This window comes from Onychostruthus taczanowskii, unplaced genomic scaffold, assembly GCF_017590055.1.
Source record: "Onychostruthus taczanowskii isolate IOZ18803 unplaced genomic scaffold, ASM1759005v1 scaffold31, whole genome shotgun sequence".
Lineage (NCBI taxonomy): Eukaryota > Metazoa > Chordata > Aves > Passeriformes > Passeridae > Onychostruthus > Onychostruthus taczanowskii.
Window position 1 is genome coordinate 98,249 of NW_024500461.1, and position 24,313 is coordinate 122,561.

At 39.0% G+C, this 24,313-nt stretch overlaps 1 protein-coding gene across 1 annotated transcript in view; it reads left to right on the forward strand.

Annotated features, from left to right (window-relative positions):
• Positions 1 to 24,313, forward strand: part of NAV3 (neuron navigator 3) — a 182,246-nt gene that overhangs the window by 59,625 nt on the left and 98,308 nt on the right. The window contains exons 7-10 of the mRNA XM_041409852.1: positions 1,687 to 1,802; positions 15,082 to 15,190; positions 16,940 to 17,323; positions 20,586 to 20,705. Coding sequence (XP_041265786.1) covers positions 1,687 to 1,802; positions 15,082 to 15,190; positions 16,940 to 17,323; positions 20,586 to 20,705 — 729 coding nt within the window. The remainder of the gene's footprint in view (positions 1 to 1,686; positions 1,803 to 15,081; positions 15,191 to 16,939; positions 17,324 to 20,585; positions 20,706 to 24,313) is intronic.

Here is a 24,313-nt window from a genome sequence, read left to right on the forward strand (position 1 = left end):
TTCTAGTCCATCTGTACCACAACAAATAACCTGTTGTCTCAAGCAAGCAGAACTTAGGTTGCTGCGAAATCCATAGCCCACCATGAGATTTCTGTTGTTTCCTCAGCCAATTAAAATTGTAATGATTTAAAGCCGTTTGGAAAAGCAAGTGGGACTGTGGAGTTTCAGAGGGTGTTCACTGCAGAGGGATAGAGTGAGCTCTTTATTTACTTAAGAGACTCTCCTCTCAAGCATCAAATGTAAAACTGCATTCAAGGTTGGCAGGACATAGTTAACCTTGCAACATGTGCTGAGCTTGTGTTTCCAGTAGTGTGTGACAGACAAGAATCAAAAATAGGTTTTTTTATAGAGCAGGTCTCTGTTTCCAGCGTCAAAAAAATACAGAAGTTGGTAAGAAAGCATTGCATCTGATCAGGCATAATTTACATTTCTATTTCTGAGTTAGGTGATTCTAATCAATGGATTCCACCACATCAGTACTTGTGCTGCTCTTTGTGCAGATATGTTTCCTCATCTATTGTTATGAATTACTGAACAAATTAATTCCGTAAATGTAAAGAAAATATTAACTTAAAATGTATTTAATAAAATAAGTTGCTATAAAATTATTTTGATAGATAAGTCACTGTTTTTATGAGTTTTTTTTATAAAATACAGATACATCACACAGTTAAATATTTCTCTTTTAAGTTTGGTTGGTCATTGGAAACACTTTATGGTAAATTTTGAAAATTGAACTATAAATGTCACACTTTAAGATTAGGATATAAATATTTCACTAGTCTTTTAATAAATCAGAAGAATGGCTGCTATTCATGTCAGGAAAGCTGGAAGAGCTTAAGCTCTAAGTGAAGATCTTTAAAAATTTTATTTCAAAAAGTGGCTGTTATATTTTTAGATGTGTTCTTTTACTGTATACACATGGTGGTACATGTTGCTGTTTGATGACATCACAGTTCAGCAGTTCCAGGGTAAAGTAGATTCCTCAGCTGTTCTGTAAGAAGAGGCAATTGGTGTGTGAGATATTTTTTATTATAACCAGTGTGCTCATGTATTTCTTGCTATTTACCTTCATAGAACAGAAAGTAACTGTATTCAGTGAGGGGTTCAGATTATAATTTATCATTGATATTCACAGAAATATACCCTCAAAGCAAATATGAGCTATTTAGTAGCAAGTTAATTGAAAAACTTATATTATCCTATTCCCCAGGGTTTTATAAGGGGCATTATCAAAAGAAGCTGCACGTAGATTTAAATATGTGGGCCAAATTTCCATCCAGCCTTGCATAAGCTTTTTCCCACATGGCCTTTCTCATTTAATATTTCATCAATTACAAGTTTTTATTTCCTTTATGTATGTGCAGGGATGCGACTTAACCAATGTAAATGGATTCTGACTATATCTGATTGATAAATCCTTCAGAAAAAAAGTGAGGAAAAAAATGGCCTCAAATGTTGCATAATTAGCTACAAGTTGTTTCTGCAGAGAGAGAGAGAGAGAGGGAAAGCCGACTTGCTTGTATATTTGCGTAGCTAGACTTTAAACTAGCACAATGGGAATGTGGCAAAAATTATATTTTCATCTTATAGTGATATGATTCTAGACGGAGCTGCAAGTAGCACTTTTTTCCATGAACACATGAATGATAGATTATAATAATCAATCTTCTTGCTTGATTTCAGAACTCTCTCAGAAAATGACAGTACCTCTTTACCACCTGCTGACTCCTGTACCAGTCCTACTAAAATGGATTTGTCGTTTAGTAAGACTGCCAAACAGTGCCTAGAGGAGATATCTGGTGAGTAACGAGTCAGGAGAATGTGAACTTCTTTATTTACATCTGTTTCTTACCTGGAACTTTGTGATGGGTTGAAATAATACTTCTGACCTCTAATCATGAAGGGTATTAAATACACAGAAAATTTAGGTCATGCATATTTAGGGCTTCAAATCCACTGTTATCTATTTGAACTTGTTCCTTCTGCTCAAATACCCTCTTCATAATTTTGCAGAAACAAGACTTTCACAATCTAGTGCTTCATGTAATTGTTATTTCATTTAATCGTACTGAATTTTCCAAGATGAGCAGTGGAAACTCAACTTCAGAAAGTTTAACACTCTCATTTAATAACATCAAATTATATCATAGCATCAGAATTGAGACATAAATTACATAATATACATATTCCTTTTATTAATGAATCTGTATTCAGAAAATAAGCGGTTTGTCAGGTTGTGCCTGGCTTGTAAACTGCTGCTAGAGCTAAGCTGCTAAAGGTTGTGTTATGAAGAATTCCTTGTAAACGTGGATTAAAGTCCTTACTAGGTTACAAAGCTGAAGGCATGGGGTATTTTAGTCATATTGGAATAATTCCTTTGAAGTCAACAGAACCATGCTGAGTTACATCAGCATTGGATTGGGCTGTGACTCTGCCTATCCATGCAAAAAGCAAAGTGTGCCACACCTCACTTTCTCATCAGGACTGAACTGTGCTGCAGGGTTGTGTACAAGTTGTTCCAAAGGGACTCTTTGCAAGAGCTGTTACTTGGGAGTTTAAGGGTGTATTTTTGCTGTTGCTTTGTTTTGTATTTCATTAGCATCCTCAGTCTTATAATTTTACAAAAATTAAAGGTGATATCCTATCTCTGATTTTACCTACAGTTTTTCCCTTCTACCACAAATTGTCAACATTTAAATGGATTTGTAATGAGACTTGGTTCTTCTCACACAGGATATAACTCACTTAAAGCACTAATTTGACACATCAGTCTAAAATTATCTCTCCACCAGAAGGGAAATCAGATGCCCAAGATTTATGGGGACTGTCTTGACATTTAGCTGACTCCTACTGAAATAGGTTTTGTCCTGGTTTGTCTCAGTCCCTTTGGAAGTTTTCTGACATCCTTTATTTGCACAGCCAACTTCTGTGATAAATATGTCACTCTGAAATATGGTGTAATGTTCTTTGGAGGTGATTCATACCTGTTGAACTATAAAAGTATTTTTAATTACTCCAGAAATTGGACTCCTTGGTCTAATATATATAAAGATTTTAATTGAAACACTTACCACAAATCAAGAGATGCTTCAAGGAATCATCCAGAGAGAAGCTAGAAAAACCTCTAACAATTCAATACTTGCTGAAATGATCAAACAGAATATCATGTCTGATGACCTTTTACTGTTCTGAAGAGAAACTAAATAGCATCAAAAAGAAGAAAATGGCGTAAAAAACCCTAGACATCTCTGGTGTTCCTAGTCTGATTATTTAGACTCTGGCATTAGCCATTGATTGGCCTAACAGGCTGTAAAGCAGAACCACTGGGAGAATGTGGTCAGTGATTTGCTGTGTGCATAGGGGCACAGAGGTGTGTCACCTGTATTTAACTGTTAGCAGCAAAAGGAATAAATGGATCATGTACTATATTTGCTGACTAATCCATTTCCTGCATGGATGAACTATCACCAAGTCATTGGTGATTCCGTTGTTAGATACGTGTGGATAAAAGCTCATGTGATAGTTGCTGAGAGGAGTATTCCATCATGAATTAGCTATAAGCAAGAACAGTTCAATTCTTTTACTTAAGAGCATCATTATTCTGATATAATCAAGGGGTTACACTAGTAGTAGCAAAGAGATAGCAAGATTAATTTCCGTGATCTGGTCACTTATTTTCAGGGTATTAAGCAATGAATCAACTTTCTTTCATTTCAATATTACCTTTTTCCTGAAATTGCCAACTGTTGCTGTGGGGGAGCATCATCTTTACATTATCTTGATCTTCTTTTGAAACTCAGTAGCCACCACTCTAGCACAATATGTATGTAAACAGTAAGGATCAGTAAGGATAATGCAGAAGAGTGAACATCTGGGGAAATCACTAAACAGCTTGGAGGAGTGTGTTCATAAAGTGCTGTCCCACCTGTATTGTGTTTCTGCTTCATTGATCATTATTATTTTTAAAGTGCCAAATATTTAGAACTAAGGCTGACATCTTCAGGACTAGAATATTTTAGCCAGTATTGTTGTATAAACTGTTTCTCTACTTTCTGAATATTTACACATTCCTGTTTGTTATTGCTTCTTGGCTGAAGATTACTGCTCCCATAACCAGCCAAGCTGTTCATATCAAAGCTCCTAATTCACTTCAGAGCAGTATCAGCCAACTGAACCTAAACTTTAGGCCTGTCTAGTTCAAGATTTCTCCATAAAAAAGACAAAAGTTGAATGCAGAAAAAAAAATCTTAAAATTATTTAGGAGTGGTTGGCCAGGCACCATTCTCCTGGTGTAATTCAGAAACCAAACCTAAGTTAATTTCCTTGCTGTAGTGGTGAAAAGTCATGGCTCTGCTTTCTGCATCCAGCAAGGCAGTTCACACCCCTTTGCTACTGTCTAAACAGTGGTGCTGGGAAGGTAGAAAGTAAAGCAAGAATCTGTAGAGGGAGTTTTCAGCTCTCTTCTGCTCTGTCTTCCTCCTCCAAGGGAGGTGGTTACCTTTATAGCCTCTCCTGTCTTTCAGCTCAGAGCTGGTGAAAGGTAAAGTCAGAACTCAAATCCCGTGTTTCCTGACCACTGCTTTGCAAGTGATTACTTGGCTTTTCCTGCACAGTCATGAGAAGAGAATAGTGCTGGAAGGCAAGGGAGGTGGGGAGGCTGGTGTAGGCATGGACTCAGAAGTGTGGCTTGTGGTGGTCCTGATAAACTGGAAACCCTCTTTGTTTTCATATTATCACCAATAATCTGCTGCTCTTGGTGAACATATATATGGCTTATGCCTAAAGCCAGTTCTGTATTTTGGTAGAGGTATTGTAAATCTGTTCCCCTGTCTCTGGTGGGAATTTGTGCTAGATGTGATCTGAAGTGCTTTCTACTTTTTCCTATTTTTTTTCCCCTTTGAATATTCCACAGCTCAGCCAGAGCAGCCCCAAGTGTTTCCACAGTGCACATGCAGATCAGCACTAGAGTACACCTAGAGCAGTTTTTCATCTTCCTGCACACCTTGAATCCCCTCTGTGTGCACAGTTCCAGTGATACATGTACTCCCACTGAATGAGCCCTGTTTGTAGGCATGAGACACCTGAGGAGTAGTTCTGGTGTGTGGTGGGCTTATTGCTCACGTGGCACACAAGTGTGCAGACCTCTATCCAGGAAATCCCAGAGACAATCTGAGTCCCCTAAATAAGGAACAATTCTGCATTCAAATATGAACACAATTTCTTGCATGTGCTTTATGTACCATTTGCCTAAACAAGATTACTCAGTATCTATCCACTCAGTTTCTACAAAACTGGAATATACCTTTATAAACAGAATTATAAAATGATCATGACAGTAAAGGTTAGTAAAATAACCCAGGTTGGTTGTTGTTATTCGTGGTATGGCTGGAAACAAGTTGTTCAGAATTTCTTACCAACTATTGCTTCTTAAAGTAGCTTTGACATTTATCACCTTCTGCAGCAGGTTTATTGGAGAAGGTTGTCAGCAAGTTAATTAGTTAATAATCCATTGTAAACTGTACATGTCAGTAAACTACAAAGTATTATTTTATGAGATCAGTGATAACATTTGGCTTTCACAAGTGCTGGAATGTTCTAAGAGCTTAATGCAAAGTGATTAAGTAATTATTAATGAATTTATAAATATTGACTATTTAAAATCTGAGGGATGAAGCAGAAATTAAACAGTACTTTTAAAAGTTATAGGCCTATCTCAATGGCAGGATTAGCATAAAACATTCAAATTTAAATATTTTATATTTATTGTGCTTAATTTTTTTGTTCTCAGAAAGAAATAATTAATACATGCAGGAATAGTTTACATCTTTTTTCAAGTAAGCTTAGCTAAAGCGATTCATAATCTTATGCATTTCCAGATCTATTACATAATTCATTTGTAGGGCTCTAAACCATCCACTGAGACTTCAAAGAAAGTCTTATCTGACAGCAAAATTTGCCCAAAGATTATTAGTTCTTAAAATAATTTTTATAATTCCTTTTATGAAAGAGACTGTGAAAATAAAGTAGTATGTTACATTGACTGTGATGGATTGAGGAAGTTCCCTAAGATGTTCTTGATGTAAACATATCCTGTTTGGTGGGTGGAGAACACACTGAATTGCAAGATAGTTGGGGAATAATGCTGTCATGACATTTGCTCTCCTCTAGGTCTCCTATACTTTCTTCTTACCATAGAAAGATGTATTTTTTGGTTGCTATATCTAAACATTTTAAAATGGAGAGCTGAGCTTTAGAAAGTTCTTTTTCAAGAAATAAACCAAAGAATTTTCTACATTGAAATTTTATGTTTTGGCAAATGACACTCTGCAGAGACATGTGGTAAAGTACAAGGATAAATTCAGTGCTGTTTCTACTGAGTACTTGGTCTAAGAGAAATAAATATTCACTGTATCTGGGGATGATCACAATGGCCTGTCAACCAAGTGAGGCAATGGAATTAATGGGAGAAAAGTTCATATAACTTTCTAATTAAGAGATGTAGTAAAATATCTGTACACAGGAAGGCTGAATGAAGGTTGTGTGATTAGCCTCAGTACCTCTGTAGGAAAGCACTGGACTCATGGTGTTTTCAGTGTATTTCGAAGTGAGGCAGATGTGTGCTGCAGCTGCCAGCTACCCTCACATGGCTCTCACACAGTCCAGGTGTCATTCCCTTTTCAGTATGATGGTCTGTGGACTGGAGCTGGGCTGCAATGAACAGCTCAGCTGGGAGGAGTAGCGGGTCAGCAGAGACACTGAGGCCCACTGGTGGCCCAGGACACAGCTGTGCCACTACCAGAGACCCATCCAGCCTGGAGAGGTGTGGCACCTATGGACAGCACCATATGTGAGGTTTGGTGTGGTTCATTGGGTGAACAATTTTCATCCCATAACATTTTCTGCTCCCAGCTAGAAAGAGGACTGACTATACCTGCCCAGTTCTGGCGGGCTTGTGTCTGGTCTCTCGTGTTGGAGCCGAGCAGCCGTGCCATGCACTGCTTCCCTAGCAGAGCAGTGCTGAGCACGAGGGCTGTGCCCTGCCCACAAGGGTTCCTGAGGCCAGCTGCAGCTCTGCAGTGCAGACTGCTCGTGTGACCATGCGTGCTGGGAGCAGAGCAGGTCCATATCTGCCTACAGCTTACCATGGAGACAAGTCACTGCCTGCAGATGTTGGGGTGTGAAAGGGAGGATGGGGAAGTTATTCATGGATTTGAAATATCAGGGAGAGATTCAGACTTGCTCTTTATGGTAAGAAAAGAGCCTGTTCTCTTGATTCCAAGACAATCACCAAGAGAACTTTGGCATCACAGAGCCAAATCACAGAATCAGAGTCTGATTTGGTTTGGAAGGGACCCAGAAACATCATCGGTTTGGAAGGGACCCAGAAGGATCATCGGTTTGGAAGGGACCCAGAAGGATCATCAAGTCCAGCTCTTAAGTGAATGATCCACGACTTTGCACTGTGCTCTGGCCAACTGAACTAAAAATCCTTATCCTTCCTGTTAATTCAAAACATAGCAATGGAGAATACTGTACCAATTTGAGTATAAATTTAGGATATAAAACCAGTTAATGCAAAAAGAGTGAGACTGCCCTTCTTTTTTGAAATTCTCTATTGTTAATACCTCCCTGTGAGGACTTTCTAGTAACCACATATTAATCAGGCATATTGGACAGGCTGGCACAGCCACATGGCACTGTCAGTGCACACCAACACAAGAGTGTGCAGGCAGTGCTGGAACTCTGTGACAGCACCAGCACCACACCAGCTCTGAGACACCATTGGCATCCACACCACACCTGCTCTGCTGCAGGCAGGCACCAGCACCTTCATAAAAACCTTCCTAGAGCCCATATGTCACTGCAGCTGGCAGACCCTGGAGTGAGCACAGCAGTCTTATCTTTTGTTTCCATGCTGAAAAAGTGATAGGTGTTTAATATCTGGGACAGTTTTGTGCTTGGGCAGACAGACCATTCCTCTTGTCTCCTCTTTGGCTGTGTGTTCTAGGTGGGGATGGGAGTGGTACCTCCTCTTGATGTGGAACATGTCTTTCTCAGAATTCCAGTGCTTTAATATGGAAAACCACCATTACTTTAGACTACTGATTTTTTTTTTTCTGAGTTATTCCATGTTTCTGAGAGTTATCTAGGAAAAAATGTACCTTTCCTTTGAAATTTCTGAGAATTTTCCCCTGTGTATCTTCAAAAACTGTAAACTGAACCAGTGAAAGGCAAGAAATACACACTGAGGCTTCTGTTAACATCTGTTTATTCATACAGGAAATCTGTGAACAGCTTGTAATTCTTAGGGTGGCATTTTTAAAGGTTATTTTTCTGTCAGAGTTTCTCAGGTAGAGGCTTGAGATGAGCATATTTTCACACTGACAAAAGCAGTTTATTTTTATACAGCAATTTTATTATTTGTAGATTTCTATATAATGTTTTGTGAAATTAATTTTCCCTAGATAAAAAAGTTTGTATCTTAAAAAAAATTACAATTAAATTCAAATTTCTTTGTTCATCTGTCTATTATTTCTGGGACTAATATCTTTTATTTTGTGAGAAAATACATACATTTTAGTACAAGTCTTCTTTTTCTCTGGATAATGAATTTAAAAATAGCATTCAAAATTGCTGAACTTAGTTCAGACACAATACCGATCTGCTTTATTTAAAAAATTACTCCTCCAATAATAGGTTTTCTTCAGAATATTGTGAAATGATGATTTTTTACAGATTTTATAATTCTGTATTAGCCTCTGAATCTTACAGAGGTACAAACAGTGTAGCTTTCTAAGGAGAAAGAAATTAAATATTTCCTTTTATGAATCATTTTATCAGACAAATACTGTTGTGTTCCATGTCTTATGATATTAAATTACATTTATTTTTTTATTTAGAGCAGAAATTGCAAGGCTGAAGGTCCTTTTGCAAGTCTGCTTTTAGCTTCCTGCATAGGGAGTAACAATGATAAGGAAGAAATAGTTTTTCATCCTTACCTTTCAGGGAGAAAAATAGGATTTGACCATGAGCTAGATCTGTTACTGTAGCATCCCATTCAGGTGAAGCTGTGTCTTGAAACCTGTGGCACCGTAAACTGGGCAAAGGCTTCTGTGTCTCGGGTTTAATTCACCAGGATGTTTGCTGCCATGGCAGCCAGCAGCATTCACTGCAGTAGCAGAGAAGAGTCATATATCTGGGAATGCAGGTTGAATACTAAAATATAAGGAGGCTTGTGCTTCAGTGGTTAATTTTGGCTCTTTATTGAGCTCTGACGTGGAGGCTGTACTTGCAGCTCTGTGTCAGCCCATCTGAAGTGAAGAGCTGTGCACTAGGATCAGTCATGAGCTGGTGAGAGGGAGGGAAAAGCCCGAGACAGTACTTGTGCCTACTTTGGATTTCAGAAGGCAGCAGCTGTAGAAAGAGATGCAGGCCCACCGCTCCGATGAGACTGGTGATTGGATGGAGAGGGGAAAACACAGTTGGCTTTTGGGATTACTTCTGTGCTGGAGCAGAGTGTTTGATCAACTCTCTTCTGCTTGAGAGAAACCGAAGTGAAAATGACTGTAAGTACTGCAGATTAATGTGACGGACGAGAAGTGGCTGAGCAGAGACTGCAGCGTAATTTTAAAGAAGATGACTGTGCCTGTCTAGTCCCTTACAGTGGCAGAGTGCACGTGGGAGCTGTGCTTCCACTGCGAGTGCAAGTGTGTGCTCCCTGGGCTGTGCGGCGTGCGGCGATGCAGGGAGCACCGCCCGCACCTTTCAGGGGAATTGAGCTGCTGTCCATCTCAGGAATATGAAATCCAACTGAGGTGCAGACCCAGCCAGAAAGATGCAGCGATCTGCTGAATTGTCAGTGTTTAAAGGCACAGAGGTTAGAAGAGGGTGTGTTCGTCTTCAGAAGCAGAAGTCTCTAACCAATCTCACGCTCGTCAGCGAAGGGGAGACCAGGCGATACTCATACAGGGAGAACTGGTTTGGAAACGCCTCCAAGTCCAGCCAGAGTTACCAACAGCGGCATGCAGAAGCTGGGTGCAGAGGCTCCCTGTCCAAGGCATTCTCTCAGTCAGTGCACTCTCTCTGCCACTCCGGCTTCACCACAACCCAAGCATTTCCTGCTGGAAGCAGGACATCCAGGAGGTCAGGAGACCAGTGTCCAGGTGAAGGCTTTCAGACTGACAATGAGGAGAGCAAAAAATCCGATGATGAAAATGCATCCTACACATCCCATTTCCCCAGCAGGACCTGGCCAGAGGAGGAGGAGGAAGGGTGCTTGCGTGAAGGGACTGCACATCTGGATGAAGATGTCATAATAACAATGCTGAGTGACCTAGAACAGGTCCTTTATACAGATATTTTAGGTAAGTTAACTTTGGTTTGACATCAGGAAGGGCAGGAGGAGACCCAAGTGTTAGCACATATCTGCACGGAGCAGATTTTTGATCTTGACAGTGATTTCCCAAGACAGAACTAGGTTTATTTGCAGTAGTATGCAAAAATAGGGTCTAGCCATTTCTTCTTTCTTTGCTTACTATGACCTCTTAAGACTGTGTGAAATGAAGACAATTGTCTAAATTGCTTGTGATGGGTGCAGGGGCAGCAGCAGCAGTTCAGTGAATAACTGAACATAGTTTGCTTAGCTTTTTGAAAAATAAGGTGAAATATTTAAGTGCTATTAGTTTATTGTTAAATATTTAAAATATTTAATAAATATTAAATATTATTGTGCTATTAATACAAAATATTTATTTAGCACTTAAATGTTAAAAATTTAGTGCTATTAATTTATTGTTAAATAAATCTATTTTAATTATATTTTTCCTCGTTAATCTGAAATTGATATCTTGAATCCAAGTTTTGGGTGGGACAAAACACATCTCGGCCTTCCTACAAAGTGACCCTCCAGTATTTCTTCCCCCTTCTCTAGCCCCCCTGCAGATAACTGCACCCCTACATGTGGAATTGTGAGTGCCAGGCTTTCAGTTTAACTTAAATAGCCACTTTTGTTATATCTGTGCACGCCAGTGAGTATTTGAAGTCCACAGCCATAGATGCTTCAAAGGTTTCTGTGTTACTTTTCATCTCTTAGCCCTTTAAGAGTGCTCAAAGTGTTCATTTCCAAAGCTTTGTTCTTCAGTCAGTTAAATGGTTGAAGTAGCTGCTTGCTTTTTGAAGGTTATATGCCATGTGTCTAGCCTGGAGCTTCTTGCTGGTTGATATATTAGCCCTGATTGTGTTTAAACATTAAGGACAAAATTTTTGCTGTGTATGGAGTGTAAAAAGCTGTTATCTCAAAACAAGAAAGAAATAAGAATTCTCTTTGTATGCATTCCTTTTATTATTAGACTGTACCAGTAGGTTAAAAGGGCTTTTGCTAGAGATCAAAAGCTTGCTAGCACAGAAGACTGAGCTCTAACCTGCCTCTGCTCCTCTTCAGCTGTTTGTCACTGACAGATCCCTGCTCTCTTGTAAGCCTCAGTTTCCCTGCTTGCAGGGTAAAACTGGTACTTTCCTTTCTGAGTTAATATCTCATAGTGGACAATTCTCTGGGGAAACATTTATTATTTGTGAATCCTTTCATATAAATCAGACAACTGATGGAATTGTTACTCTCCCATTTGCTTTGGGCTGTGCTTACATGTGCAGAAGAACAGGAATTATTATGAACAGTAGTATTGAATGTGAAATTATGAGGTAGCTTCAGAAATGTGAATGTAAGTCTGACCTGGGTATCTAGTGGTTTCTGTAAAACGTCTGTTTTGATTTCCTGTGAATGTATCTCATACAATGTAAGAAATCAATGTATTTTTCAGAAATTTACTGAAGGACTAATGATTCACTGTTTATAGACAAAAAATGCGGGGACAATATTTTGGAATATTCACATTTAATATAAATTATGAAGCTACAAATGATTGGAGAAAATGGCCTTTCTTATAAGAGAAACAGAATTTTGACAGAAAGTTTCAAGTTACCCTAGTTTTAGTCTTATCTCAGTCCCCCATGTGTGAAACAGAATGGTTTTTTCTGTATACAAACCAGAATCACTTGAGATAACAAGACCGGGAGCTTTTCTGATATGTTAGGTCCTGCAAATATGGCCAGACTCTATGATGACAGTGTGCCATATTATAAGAAACAAGGTACCCAGAGGAGTCTGGGATCCCTTTGAACCCAGTCCTGGTGAAATAAGCACCACAGTGTCTCCACTAGCAAGCATGGGGTGGCTGGTTTTCAGAAAAATTAACATATTCATCATCCCTGTGGTCCTCTTTACAGAAGGAGGCTTGATGTGGGTGGGGAGTCAGTGCTGTCATGAAAACGTAGGATCTTGTACTCAGTACAGAAAATTTCTTCACTGTCAACTATACTTTCTGACTTGTTCAACCATGGTACAGCAGGATTCCAGTGACATTTAGAGAATGATGGCAAGAAAAAAGAACTATTCCTTTCTAATCACTCTAGCAGTTAGTGTGAGATATTTTAAAAATAGTACTATGTAGTATTTTAATATAATAAAACTTCAGTTTTAATTTTTTTTTTAGTTAAAACTGGTGGAAATTATCTGCTGTGTCACTGAGAGATCAAAAGAGATTAGATCTCAAGCTTTTCACCTCTGCAGGATAGAATAACAGCAATTTTATGGTATAATTTGTCTGAAAGGAAAGTATTCTTCACTGTGAAAATATATTTTGGCAGCTTGCAATATATGTACCTTTTCTATTTAATGTATTGCAATTATACCTCAAGGCTTTGTTATGCCATTTACTGTGCAATACATATTTAAAAAGACAGCTGCTGTCATTTTTGCTGCAAGAATTTGCAATGTTAACATACAGCAAAGGACAACTGACAAGGATAAACAAGGAAGGAAAAGGGCAACATCACTCTCAAATATGAATTGTCTTCAGTTCCTCAAATAAATACAAAGGTAAAGTATTGCTTTGCCTTTAATTCTGCCTGCATAGACCCCAGAATTTGTGTCTCTGTGTAAATAGATTTTCTTATACCATCAAGCTACTTTTTCACCTCTGGTTCAAGGCAGGGCAGGTAACATTTCCTGGATCTTCGCTATATGGGTATTATGGCAGGAATATAACATGATCCTGGAAGTCAATTTGAATGCATCTGGCAGAGCCGGGAAGGCAAAGCACAGTGACTGAGGAACTGGGGGCACCACAGACAACTGGCTGGAGGCAGGCATGGACAGTGTGCCTGGAAATTGTCTGGGCTTTAAAAAGCAGTCTCAGTCTAATAGGGTGTAAATGTCTTCAGCCTAGCCTGGCCATGAGCCCTTTTGCCTCACAGGAATCTCCAGGGTGCTGCAGAAACTTCTGCAAAGAACTGCTGGGGTCCATGAGTACATTGATTGCCAGTGCTTTAGCGAACACATCTAGCTTGAAACACAGGAACAGTTGTAAATAATTTCAGTGACTGCAGACATTTGTCTCCTGCAAGACACTACATGTGAAAACCTACACAGGTAGTTTGTTTTATGAAACTAAATATTGTGAACAGACATGGCCTTGGGGTGTGGGTTGAGAAGAGAGAGTTTGGCAGCAGTGCAGGGCCTGTATTCCCACTTCTTTTTTCCATCCCGCCCAGGTGTTGATCCCACTGTCAGTTCCATGGTGCCAAACCAGACGTTTATAGACATTAGCATGATTAAAGCACTGAAGAATTTTTGTGAGTGATGAAATAGGCAAACATAATTTCCCAAAGGACTGTTTGGCTGCAGCGAAGAAGACAGAAGATAACCAGGGCAGGGTAGATGGGAAAACCTCAAAATGGCATTGCTGTGAAAGCTGGTTTGACATTAAGCCACAACTGCAGGCTATGTTGGCTAGTTCAGTGCATTGTTTGCCTGTTGAGGAGGAATTAAAGTTTATATGGAATTTATATGAAATAATTTATTTCCATTTAATGTCAGGATTTTTCTTAGCAGCCTACAGAGTTTGGGCAATAGGACCTGACTGCAGAAGGTCTGTGAGATATGATGTGAAATTTGTAATTGATAGAGTCAAAAAGGAATTATTTGCACTTCAAGTTCAGCATTTTACATGTAACTCTAATACTGATGCTTCTTGCCAGCCTTCTCACAAGCAACAGATACAGGACATGATCAGAAGTATGACACTAACCTTGAACAAATCAGAGATTTTTGTCATGGAATTTATTTTGAAATTCTCTTGGTGTTCAAAAGTAAAATGAATTAAACTTCCTTGATCTATGAATTCCCTAGAAAACCTGCATTTCTGGTTTTTTGTGTATGACCACTGGAGGCTTCTTTGAGGTTTATGATGTTTCTCTTTTGTAACATATCATATATAACTTCTCTCCTTTTTAAAATTTATTTTTTAATTGTATGAAGTAAACATTGTTCTGGATGTTCCAGGTGAAGTTCTGAAATCTTCATTTTCTGAGATATGAGACTAGCTTTTCACAATGGATCCTGAAGGCTGTTGAAACATCTAATTGTATAAATGATGCGTGTGCTTAGAGTGTTCAGATTGTATCCCAAGAAGCATATTTTATTTTATCCTATATGAACAATAATGTCCCTCTTCAGAAAAGCATTACAGTCTAGGAAAGATGCTTTATTAAGTGCCTTACTTAAGAAGTACTTTCAAATAGCCTGTGTTAATGTTAAGTGAATGCTGAAGAGTTGTTCTAAGAGTCATTCCAGTTTTTTCTGGGATAACAGATCACAGATTTACTGTGGCTTTTTTTCCTACTGAGTTATGTAAAATGTCAAGGACTAAAAAGGGACTTTATAATGTATCAAGTGGTCTGGGGCTGCATCATGCCTTGATTACACAGGATAAAAATCCCAACACTGTAAATCAGAGTTTCATTAATAGATTTGGGAGTACCTTAACAGGAATACTGTGGTGTTTTTTTTTACATACCACATGTTATTTATGAGTGTATATGTGAAAGGATGAAGTTTTGTTTTTTTAAAAGATTAAAAGATTTTTACAATCATATGTGTGCATTGTCAGCTGGATACACATGTGCACTTTATTCAACCTTTCACATGCTAAAGTGTACGCTGGTTTTACTGTTTTCTTCCAGGGGAAGACCCTGAAACAAGAAGAATGAGAACCGTCAAGAACATTGCAGACCTGAGACAGAATTTGGAAGAAACCATGTCCAGCCTTAGAGGAACCCAGATAAGCCACAGGTATGCTGGTTTTGTGTAGACTAATAAAGATATGGACCATGGGAGAGTATTACTCGTTGCTGAATGAATGAGAGACTTGCAAGGGAAAATTAGCTATGACACTAAACTGCCTTAGCAACTTACATGTGACTTTAACATACTATATTGTCAATATGTTTTATACAATCATTCATAAAGACAGTTGTTGTTTCATACACATTTATTTAGAAGCTGATAAAATTGATTTTAGGTAATTTTGTAAGTAGATGTTGGGGATGAGATCAAATGCAAGGAAAAATCTAAATTTAAAAAATAAATATGTCAGAAATGAGAAAAAGACATTGGTGTAGTGTTACAGTTTTGAGCTCTCCAGGTGGTTTTTTCCTCTCCTTCCCTTTTCTTCCCACATGAGCTCCCTTTTAATTTTGTTACAGATAAACCACTGCCTTCTGATTGGTCCCTGGGGTCTCTGCTAATTTTGTAACATGCAAAACATGTCTCAAGCATTCCATGCATGTGATTATGTTCAGTCACACACTCGTATGGTGGATTTTTCACCAAAATAGTTTTCCCACAGCACCTTCAATCACATAGTAAAGCCTCTAGGGTCAATATTCTCTTGTTCTAATCTTGGTTAAGATACCAGGTGTTTGGTATGATTTCCACAAGTAGAGGTTATAGAATCATAGAACCATAAAATTGTTTATTTTGGAAAAGACCTGTAAGATCAGCAGGTCCAACCATTATCCCAGCACTGCCAAATCCACCAATAAACCCTGTCCCAAAGTGCTGCATGTACAAATCTTGTAGATACTTCCAGTAATGGTGACTCCACCTCTTCCCTGGGCAGCCTGTTCCACTGCTTGGCAACCCTATCTGTGAAGTAACTTTTCCTCATATCTACTGTAAACCTTCTCTGTTACAACTTGAGGCCATTTACTCTTGTCCTGTCACCTGTTATCTGGGGGAAGATGCCAATCCCCGTCTGACTGCAACCTCCTTTCAGGCAGTTGTAGAGAGTGAGAAGGTCGCCCCTGACCTCCTTTTCTCCAGGCCACTCCCTGAGCCACTCCTCATCAGACTTGTGCTCCAGACTCTTCAGCAGCTCTATTGCCCTTCTCTGGACACACTCCAGCACCTTAATGTCTTTCTTGTACTGAGGAGACCAGAACTGGACACAGGATTTGAGGTGTGGCCTCACCAGTGCTGAGTAGAGGGGGAAAACAATTTTCCTGCTCCTGCTGGCCATGCTATTGCTGATTCAGGCCAGGATGCCATTGGCCTTCTTGGCCACCTGGGCACACGCTGGCTCATGTGCAGCCACTGTCACCGGCATCCCAGGCTCTTTTTTTCTGCGCTGCTTTCCAGCCACTCTCTCCCCAGCCTGTAGCACTGTGTGGGATTTTGAAACCCAGGTTCTTGACCTTGTTGAACCTCAAACAGTTGGCCTCAGCCTATTGATCCAACCCGTCCAGACCCCTCTGCAGAGCCTTCCTGCCCTCCAGCAGGTCAACACTCTTGCCCAGATTTCTGTCATCAACAAAATGACTGAGGGGGCGCTCAATCCCCTCATCCAGGTCATTTGTAAAAATACTAAACAGGACTGGCCTCAGTTCTGAGGGCATATACAAGCATATGTGTGCATATGGTGAAAGCACATAAACACAGAGAATTTTTAAAAACAAATACACTTTCCTCCAGCCTCCACTTTTCTTGATTTCTCAGGAACATAGAAACACAGTTCACTGACTTCTCCATTCTGTTTGGCAGCACATTGGAGACAACTTTTGACAGCACTGTGACAACTGAGGTGAATGGGAGAAGCATACCAAGCTTATCCAGCCGTTCGACCCCTGTGACTTGGAGGCTGGGACAGGCCAGTCCTCGGCTGCAGGCAGGAGATGCTCCATCCTTGGGTGCTGGTTATCCTCGCAGCAGTGCAAGTCGCTTCATACACACAGACCCTTCTCGGTTCATGTACACCACCCCGCTCCGCCGAGCTGCTGTTTCTCGCCTTGGAAATATCTCACAGATTGACATGAGTGAGAAGGGAACTGGTGATTTGGACATATCCTCTGAAGCTGATGTTGGTGGCTACATGAGTGACGGAGACATTCTTGGGAAAAGCCTGAGGACTGATGATATCAACAGTGGGTAAGCATCACTTTTTCCCCATTTGAACTAATGCATGATTGGTAGGAGTAGAAGGATTTTTCTAAAAATTTTGGCACACAAGCAGAAGTTGCATTATAGTTGGAAAATTTACAACATATACATATAGAAAAAATAAAACTCTAATCTGCCAGTGATACTCTCAACTGCCTTCAAATTCTGTTCTCCTTTAACATCAAAATTACTTTGCTGTGAACTTTGAGTTCCAATATTACCTACTGGACAATTCTAGTTGTCCTGTGAGCCATCATTTTGCATCGCTTTCCCTGGGATAAGTCTTCTTTTGGTATTTTTATGTTTTGTTTGAGATGGTATGTATGGCATTGGATGCAGCTGATGAAAAGCAGTTGTTGACAACACTGACTTTCTGTTCCCACTTCAGATACTGTCTAGCATAGTAATTGTAATGGGCCTTTATTTTAGGTTTTCAGCTGTGCATATCATTTGAGCACCAGCAATATCTTTTCATTAAAGACTAGACCAGTTACTCTTAGTGTATCCAGGAGGAAGAATCACAATTTTTATTTTTGTTTGCTCAGGCAATTGGGGTACTGCAATTTGAGGTGCTACATTCTTCCCTGTGTTTCAAATTCAATTCTTATATCAGTCTAGGAGCACAAGTCACTTCAGTCCTGTGTATGTTAGTGCTCCTAGAACATCATTAAAAAAGAGAAGCCATGTTACAGTTTTACTCATCCTTAAATTACTATTCACTGCTGCTGTTGGCATCTCAAGGCTGCTTGCTGACTGATGTAACAGTATGTTAAATAGCAGTTCCATGGAGTACCTGGTCATGTGACACCACACTGCTTCACTCTATAATTTTAGAATTCTTGCTGTCAATCTAATCTCTTAGTTTGAAGCATAGCTGTGATTAGAGAATAGTGGGGGATGAAATTGAGTATTATACATTCCTAAAGGGAAATCTAAGTCTGTGATCAAAGCTCTGTCTAGAGCAGTGTCTCATCTAAAGCACCATCCAAAGACAGATCTCTAGAAAAAGCATCATTTTAAAGAAAGCATATTCCTGTATCTCCCTGGTCTACTTTTTCAGTGATCTGTGTATAGAGCACTGCTGAAAACATTGTTCACAACACATCATTAATGACTGTCAAGTAGGATGCCATATTTTTATTTAAAATTTTTAAAAAGGGAATCCTTTGCAGTGCTTCATGAGTTGTATTAATTAGCTTATCACATTAAAGGGTGAATATAGTCATCTTATGTGACTTTTCTTTGCATCTGTAATAAGGATAACTCAATAGATAGTAAGTTGCTCTGTGCTCACTTAACATTTTTAGGTGCAGTAAATGTTAAAAACAAGTTGATAAGCTCTGAAATTTCAGGATTTACTGAGGCATGGAAAGTCTTATCTCCTCTATGCCTCTTCCATTATCAGTTTAATTACTTTAAACACTTGGGGAAAAGAATGCAGCAGTAATTAGAAATCAGTGTGAGGAAGGCCTGTTGCACTTGTCAAGTCTATCCTTACTTATACAGGAAAAAAATGCATATAGTCTGTATTGCATTCAAGCCACAGCTAAATTTAATATGCAGTTCTAGAGCCGTGGAATCTACTGGATCATTCACGGCTAACTAAATAGTCTGTCAAAAAAGTCTGAATTTTGTCTTTAATAAAAGATGAATATAATATGTAAATGTGACTGTTAATTCACCTTTGCAAACAAATGTGAAGTTACCTTCTCAAACTCCAGATACCAAGGCTTCAGAAACACTTTGCAAATTGCTGGCCAAATCTCACCCATGCATTAAATGTCTCAGAGTTTTTGTTGAAAATAATCCAAGGATCCCTTTGTGTTTTAATTCACTTGAGGTTGCCTTCACCCATACTGCCACCCAGGACACGATGCCTTCTCAGGCTGGAGCTACCACTCAGGGCTCCACTACTGCAGCTTTGCTCTCAAGGCCTGCCCCTGCTCAGCCACCCCGGGGATGGAGGCGGAGGCAGGTGCTCCCAGACTGTTGAATTGGCCCTCGTGTCTCTGTCACTGATGACTTCAGTTACATTTGCTCCCAGAAGGAACCACAGGGAGAAGGCCAACAGAACAGCTGGAGTAACAGCAGTGTGTGTGTGTCCGTGCCTTGGTTTGTGCCCAGGATTCTGTGTAATTACTAAAGTTAAGTGTTTGTGTGCTTGCATACATGCTTAGACTGAAAGGTGCGTTTGTGTGGCACCATTTCATGGCTCAAAGAAAGCTTGTGTTGAAGACTGAATCATGAGTAAACTCTGGGAGATCACTTTAGCCATCATCCTAACATTGGGACAACACCTATTTCAGTCTGTATTTTGAATAGTACAGAATTTTTGAAATACAGATTTTTTTTTCTGAATATGTGCGATTCTATGTTCAGTGCCATACATGTATGTTCATGGTCCTTCAAAAATAAATTTATGCTAACTTTGTTGGTAAATTAAAGTTACCAGAAAATACCAAAGGGAAACAGAAAGAACAAGAGCCTAAGAGGGAGAACAGTTTAACAAAAGGTCCTTTAGAAACATATTGGAGGGTTCCTGTGGGTAAGACAGGCTGGTGATGCTGCTCCATTGTAAGAGCTAAGACATCTCAGAGAGACAGCCAAACTGTAGGCAGGCATTCCAGACAATATTGCTGGTACTTTCAATTCATAAACTTTTAGTGGTTCTCTGGCGAGTAAACAGCACTATACTCCCTGTTTCACTCATTAGACATGCATTATAATGTGAAGTGGTGAGAATCAAGTAGAAGGAACACACATTAAAAATACTCTTAAATATCACTGTACGGTCTTCAGTGAATATCTCTTTCATATCTGAATAATTGCATCCCAACAGGGACTATGAATTTGGGTTCCTAATCTCGGTTCCCATTTGGATAAATGCAAATAATTTATTTTTTTTTTTTAAGCTGGAGTGATTTTTCTTGCACCTGGTGCTATTTTTTGGCAATACCACAGTATTTAAAATGTGCTTTTGAACGTAATTGAAGGCTTCAGTCTAAAAATATTTTAGTAAAAGAGGTTGGCCTGTAAGCCATCACAGAAAAGGCAAATGATCCCAGAAGACAGGCAGATACCCAATCTCCCTTTGTCAGGCACGTAAAGTGGGAATATTTGGTATAAGTCTACCATCTAATAAGACAACCTGTACCCTAAACATTTGAATTTCACAGACCATTAACTTTAAAGTGCAACACATTGCCAGATGGCTGCATTTCCCACGGATTGACCACAAATTTATTTTCAGGTACATGACAGATGGAGGACTCAACCTATATACAAGAAGTCTGAACCGAATACCAGACCTTGCTGCCTCTCGAGACGTCATCCAGAGAGGGGTTCATGACGTGACTGTGGATGCTGACAGGTAATAGTGCTTTGCTACGTAAAAACCTGTCTGAGCTCTATAAATATTTTGCATTCTTCGCACTTGCTAAAATATCATATAAGGAATTGGAAGCAAGCTTCTGAGGCTGCAAGTTTTCTGAGCACCCAAAATAGCAAATACCACAATGAGTGGGGGGAAAAAAGTGAATTTCTCACATGGGAACAAGGCTTAGGAAGAGCTTCTTTTTATAGATGTAAGAGAAAATATTAACAAGCCCAGACCTTATTTGCAGTCTTAAACTTCTGAAATGGGATATGATTTTTATGGGTCGCATTATCAGTTGATGAGCAAAGGGAAAATTCACATGGTCTCTGGGCAGAAGACAGTTGTGTGTGCTTGGTGACATGGTTCAAAACATACATTTGGATTTGGCTGGAACTAGAACAATAGTCTTGTTCACCTGTTTTGCCCTTTGCAAGTATCAGAAGGCAGCAGTACCAGCAAGTAGTGAGAATTGTGGTTCTATCTTGTTGTTTGTACAGCGTGAAAAAGCAAACTCCATCCTGCCCTTATATATGGGTGTCAGCCTAAAAAATGTGCTCCCACTAGTATGTCTGTTCCTTTTCCTAAAGCTTAAAGTAGATTCATGTTGGTGGCTTTTATCCACATCTGAGAAATAAAAATTCATAACCCAGCTTTTGCAGAACTTGGAGCTGTCAGCTCTGAGGTTTTGGTCAGACCATCATAGAGATAAGGAACAGCTGTGAAATTTGGCAGTCTAAAATGTTATGGGGTCGATTTGAGTGCCCTTGTTTTAAAATAAAGTTTCTTCCAGGGGAAAAAAAAAAAACGGTATTCAATCACAAAGGGGGCAAAGGGGGAAAAGGTTCATGGAGTGGTTCTGCTTTTATAAACCTGGCAAATTAGTTGAAGGAGTTCTAGGATATTTATCTAGGTATGAAATAATTTTTACTTTTCACACTTTCTGATGAAAATGTGCCTGTGATGTAAATCAGGAATAGTCTGCATTGGTCAAACAGTGTAAGCAATGCACTGGGATAAAGGACATAATTTTCATCTAGGAAACCAGTTACTTAAGAAAGAAGGTTGCCTTAGCTGACATCAGAGCATTTGTTGACCTTGCAGAAAAACCATATTTTAGATAGAAATTCCAATGAACACGGATAGGTTCTTTGGAATGCAAGCATTGACATGATGAAAAGACCAGAGAAAGTGTACAGTAGGCATTTAAGAAAATAATTTTGATAGAACTCAGGCAGTAACAGAAGGAAGAAACGAGATGTGGGCAGGAGGGACTTTTGTGGAGCTCCATATGTGACAACAAGAACCTTATGCTCAAAGTGAGAGAGAGGGTGGAAAATTTAGAGCCTGGCAGTCATGTAATTAGAGAATGTCACTAGTGCCCACGTTTTTGTATGTCTCTTTTTTTCCCTTGTAAGTGAAATTATTAGAGCTCTTCCCACCACGCAGTATTCACACCCAGGTTTCAAACCATGCAGATTTCCCCTGGGGAAAAAAAAAGGTGCAAAATAAGGGATTTTAAAATTTTTCTTAATATTCCTCAAGTTCTAGATGCCACTCAAACACTGTATGCTTATTTGTGCTTACTTGTCTTAATATAGGTATTTGTTCTGTACAGTGTGCAGGTTCATACATATTTTTCATAGTCTATCATCTACAAATGTGAAGTAGAACTTCAAGTAATGACTGCTTTCCCTTACACAAAGGAAGAAAGCTGAATTCCTATGTTCTTCTAGACCTTCTAAATGAGGCTTCATGAAACATACTATGTTAATATTTAATTGAAAGGTTTTTCATAATGCTCAGGCATAAGGTATTTAAGTTATGGCTATTCAGACAAATTCTGGCATTCCCTGACCTTTCAATACACTACTTTTACAAACGTAATCGTTCTTCATGGACATAGTGGGGAGGTTTTTTACGTATAAGTGCATGTTATCCCTTGAAAAAGCCAAAGTTCTTTAGGAAATGTAAAATGTAAATAATTTTACGAGTTCTGATTATAATAAAACCCATGCTTACCAAAACTGGTTGAAAAAAAACCTGTGGTGGGTAGAAAAAAATTGTTTATGATGATCTTCAAGAATGTGCGCCACATTTATGATGTGAAATCAGGGGAAAAAAGCAATGGAGATTGCTGAGACCTCAGCAGGGTAAGCTTCGTTCCTTCACAACAGTGTGAGTACCTAAGATTTCATCTGATCTCATATAGCCTTTTGCAACATTTTTTGTCTACTCTAAACAAAAAATAATAGGGTTTATGTCACAGCTTCAAGGTATGCCTTGCCACTGGGATGATGAACTTCTGTGAAAGAGGATTATTTTCCTCACTGTCATCCCCATAGATATGTGAAGGACACATGCATTTTCTCTGTGGTATCATTACTATAAGCCTTTTTCATAATTGGCATGATCTGCCCTTGCCTTTCTGTTGTAAAGGACTCTGCTGGCATCTTGTTTCAGCAGAAAATAAATTATATGCTGCAAATATCTGATTTACATTAGCAAGGGGGAGAGAAGTTTTGGTATTTTGCCCATTACTAGAGGCAGCAACTTTTGCTGACAGCAGTCCCATGTTCATGAAAACTCAACCTGGGTTTTTTCTGACAACTCGAGTTATATCTTCTGCTTATATTTTAAAACTTTTTCTCCTTGTGAGCTGGCAGTACCATATTCTTTAGAGATGTGGACTGATATCTCTAAGGGTAATGCCATTTCTGGTAAATTTATACTTTCAGACTGATTCTCATTTCCTGGATTGTGTAAAAAGACAGGAAGGTCCCCAGTGTGATGATGCTAAATTATTTCAGAGAGCACCTGGATCTCCACATCTTTCTAAAAAGCAAACAATTGAAGGACCTCCACATTGGAAACCTAACCTGAGAGAGTTCATCCCCATAATAACATTGAATTGCTCTTTGAACTTCATAAAAGTTAAATTCACAAAGTCAACATAAGCCAAGGCTTAAGTGTTGCTTTCATAAAGCACTGCTTGCATAAAGCACATTGGTGCAGAAAGTAGTACAGCAAACTTGCTTGTTATGGTGAAGGAATTGTAAAGGCTGAACGGACACTGGCAGCATCAGATGTCAACAGTTGTTTCATTAAGCGTTGATTTTTCATTTATTTGTGGGTGTTTTGTTTGGTTGGTTTTGTTATTGTTTTGTTTTGTTAGTTGGACACTATTTTGTTTAAATGAATGCCTATTCCTTCCAATTTACCTTGTTTCAGTTACCATAAGAAATTAATCAGAGTGGAAGATGGATTTTCTTTATCGGGTATAACATGGGATATGGCTAAGAGAGTTCTCAGTGATATTGTATTACATTTCATTTATTGTCCTGTTACTTCCTCTACGCTCTAGCATTTCCCTTCTGGGACTTGTAGAGGGAGTATTTGAGGAACGTTCTTGGATTTCAAAGCCTTTTTCAAAGTAAGATGAGCCAAAAGAGATTAGATATAAGCACAGAGAATGAATTATGTTCTTCGGAAGAATAAGGTTTGTTGCAATGTAGATTGTAACATTTCCAAACCACCCTGTGATGTTCATGAAAATTGTTAAAGAAGTTTAAAGTAAGCACTATTAAAAGGGGATATAGCTCCAC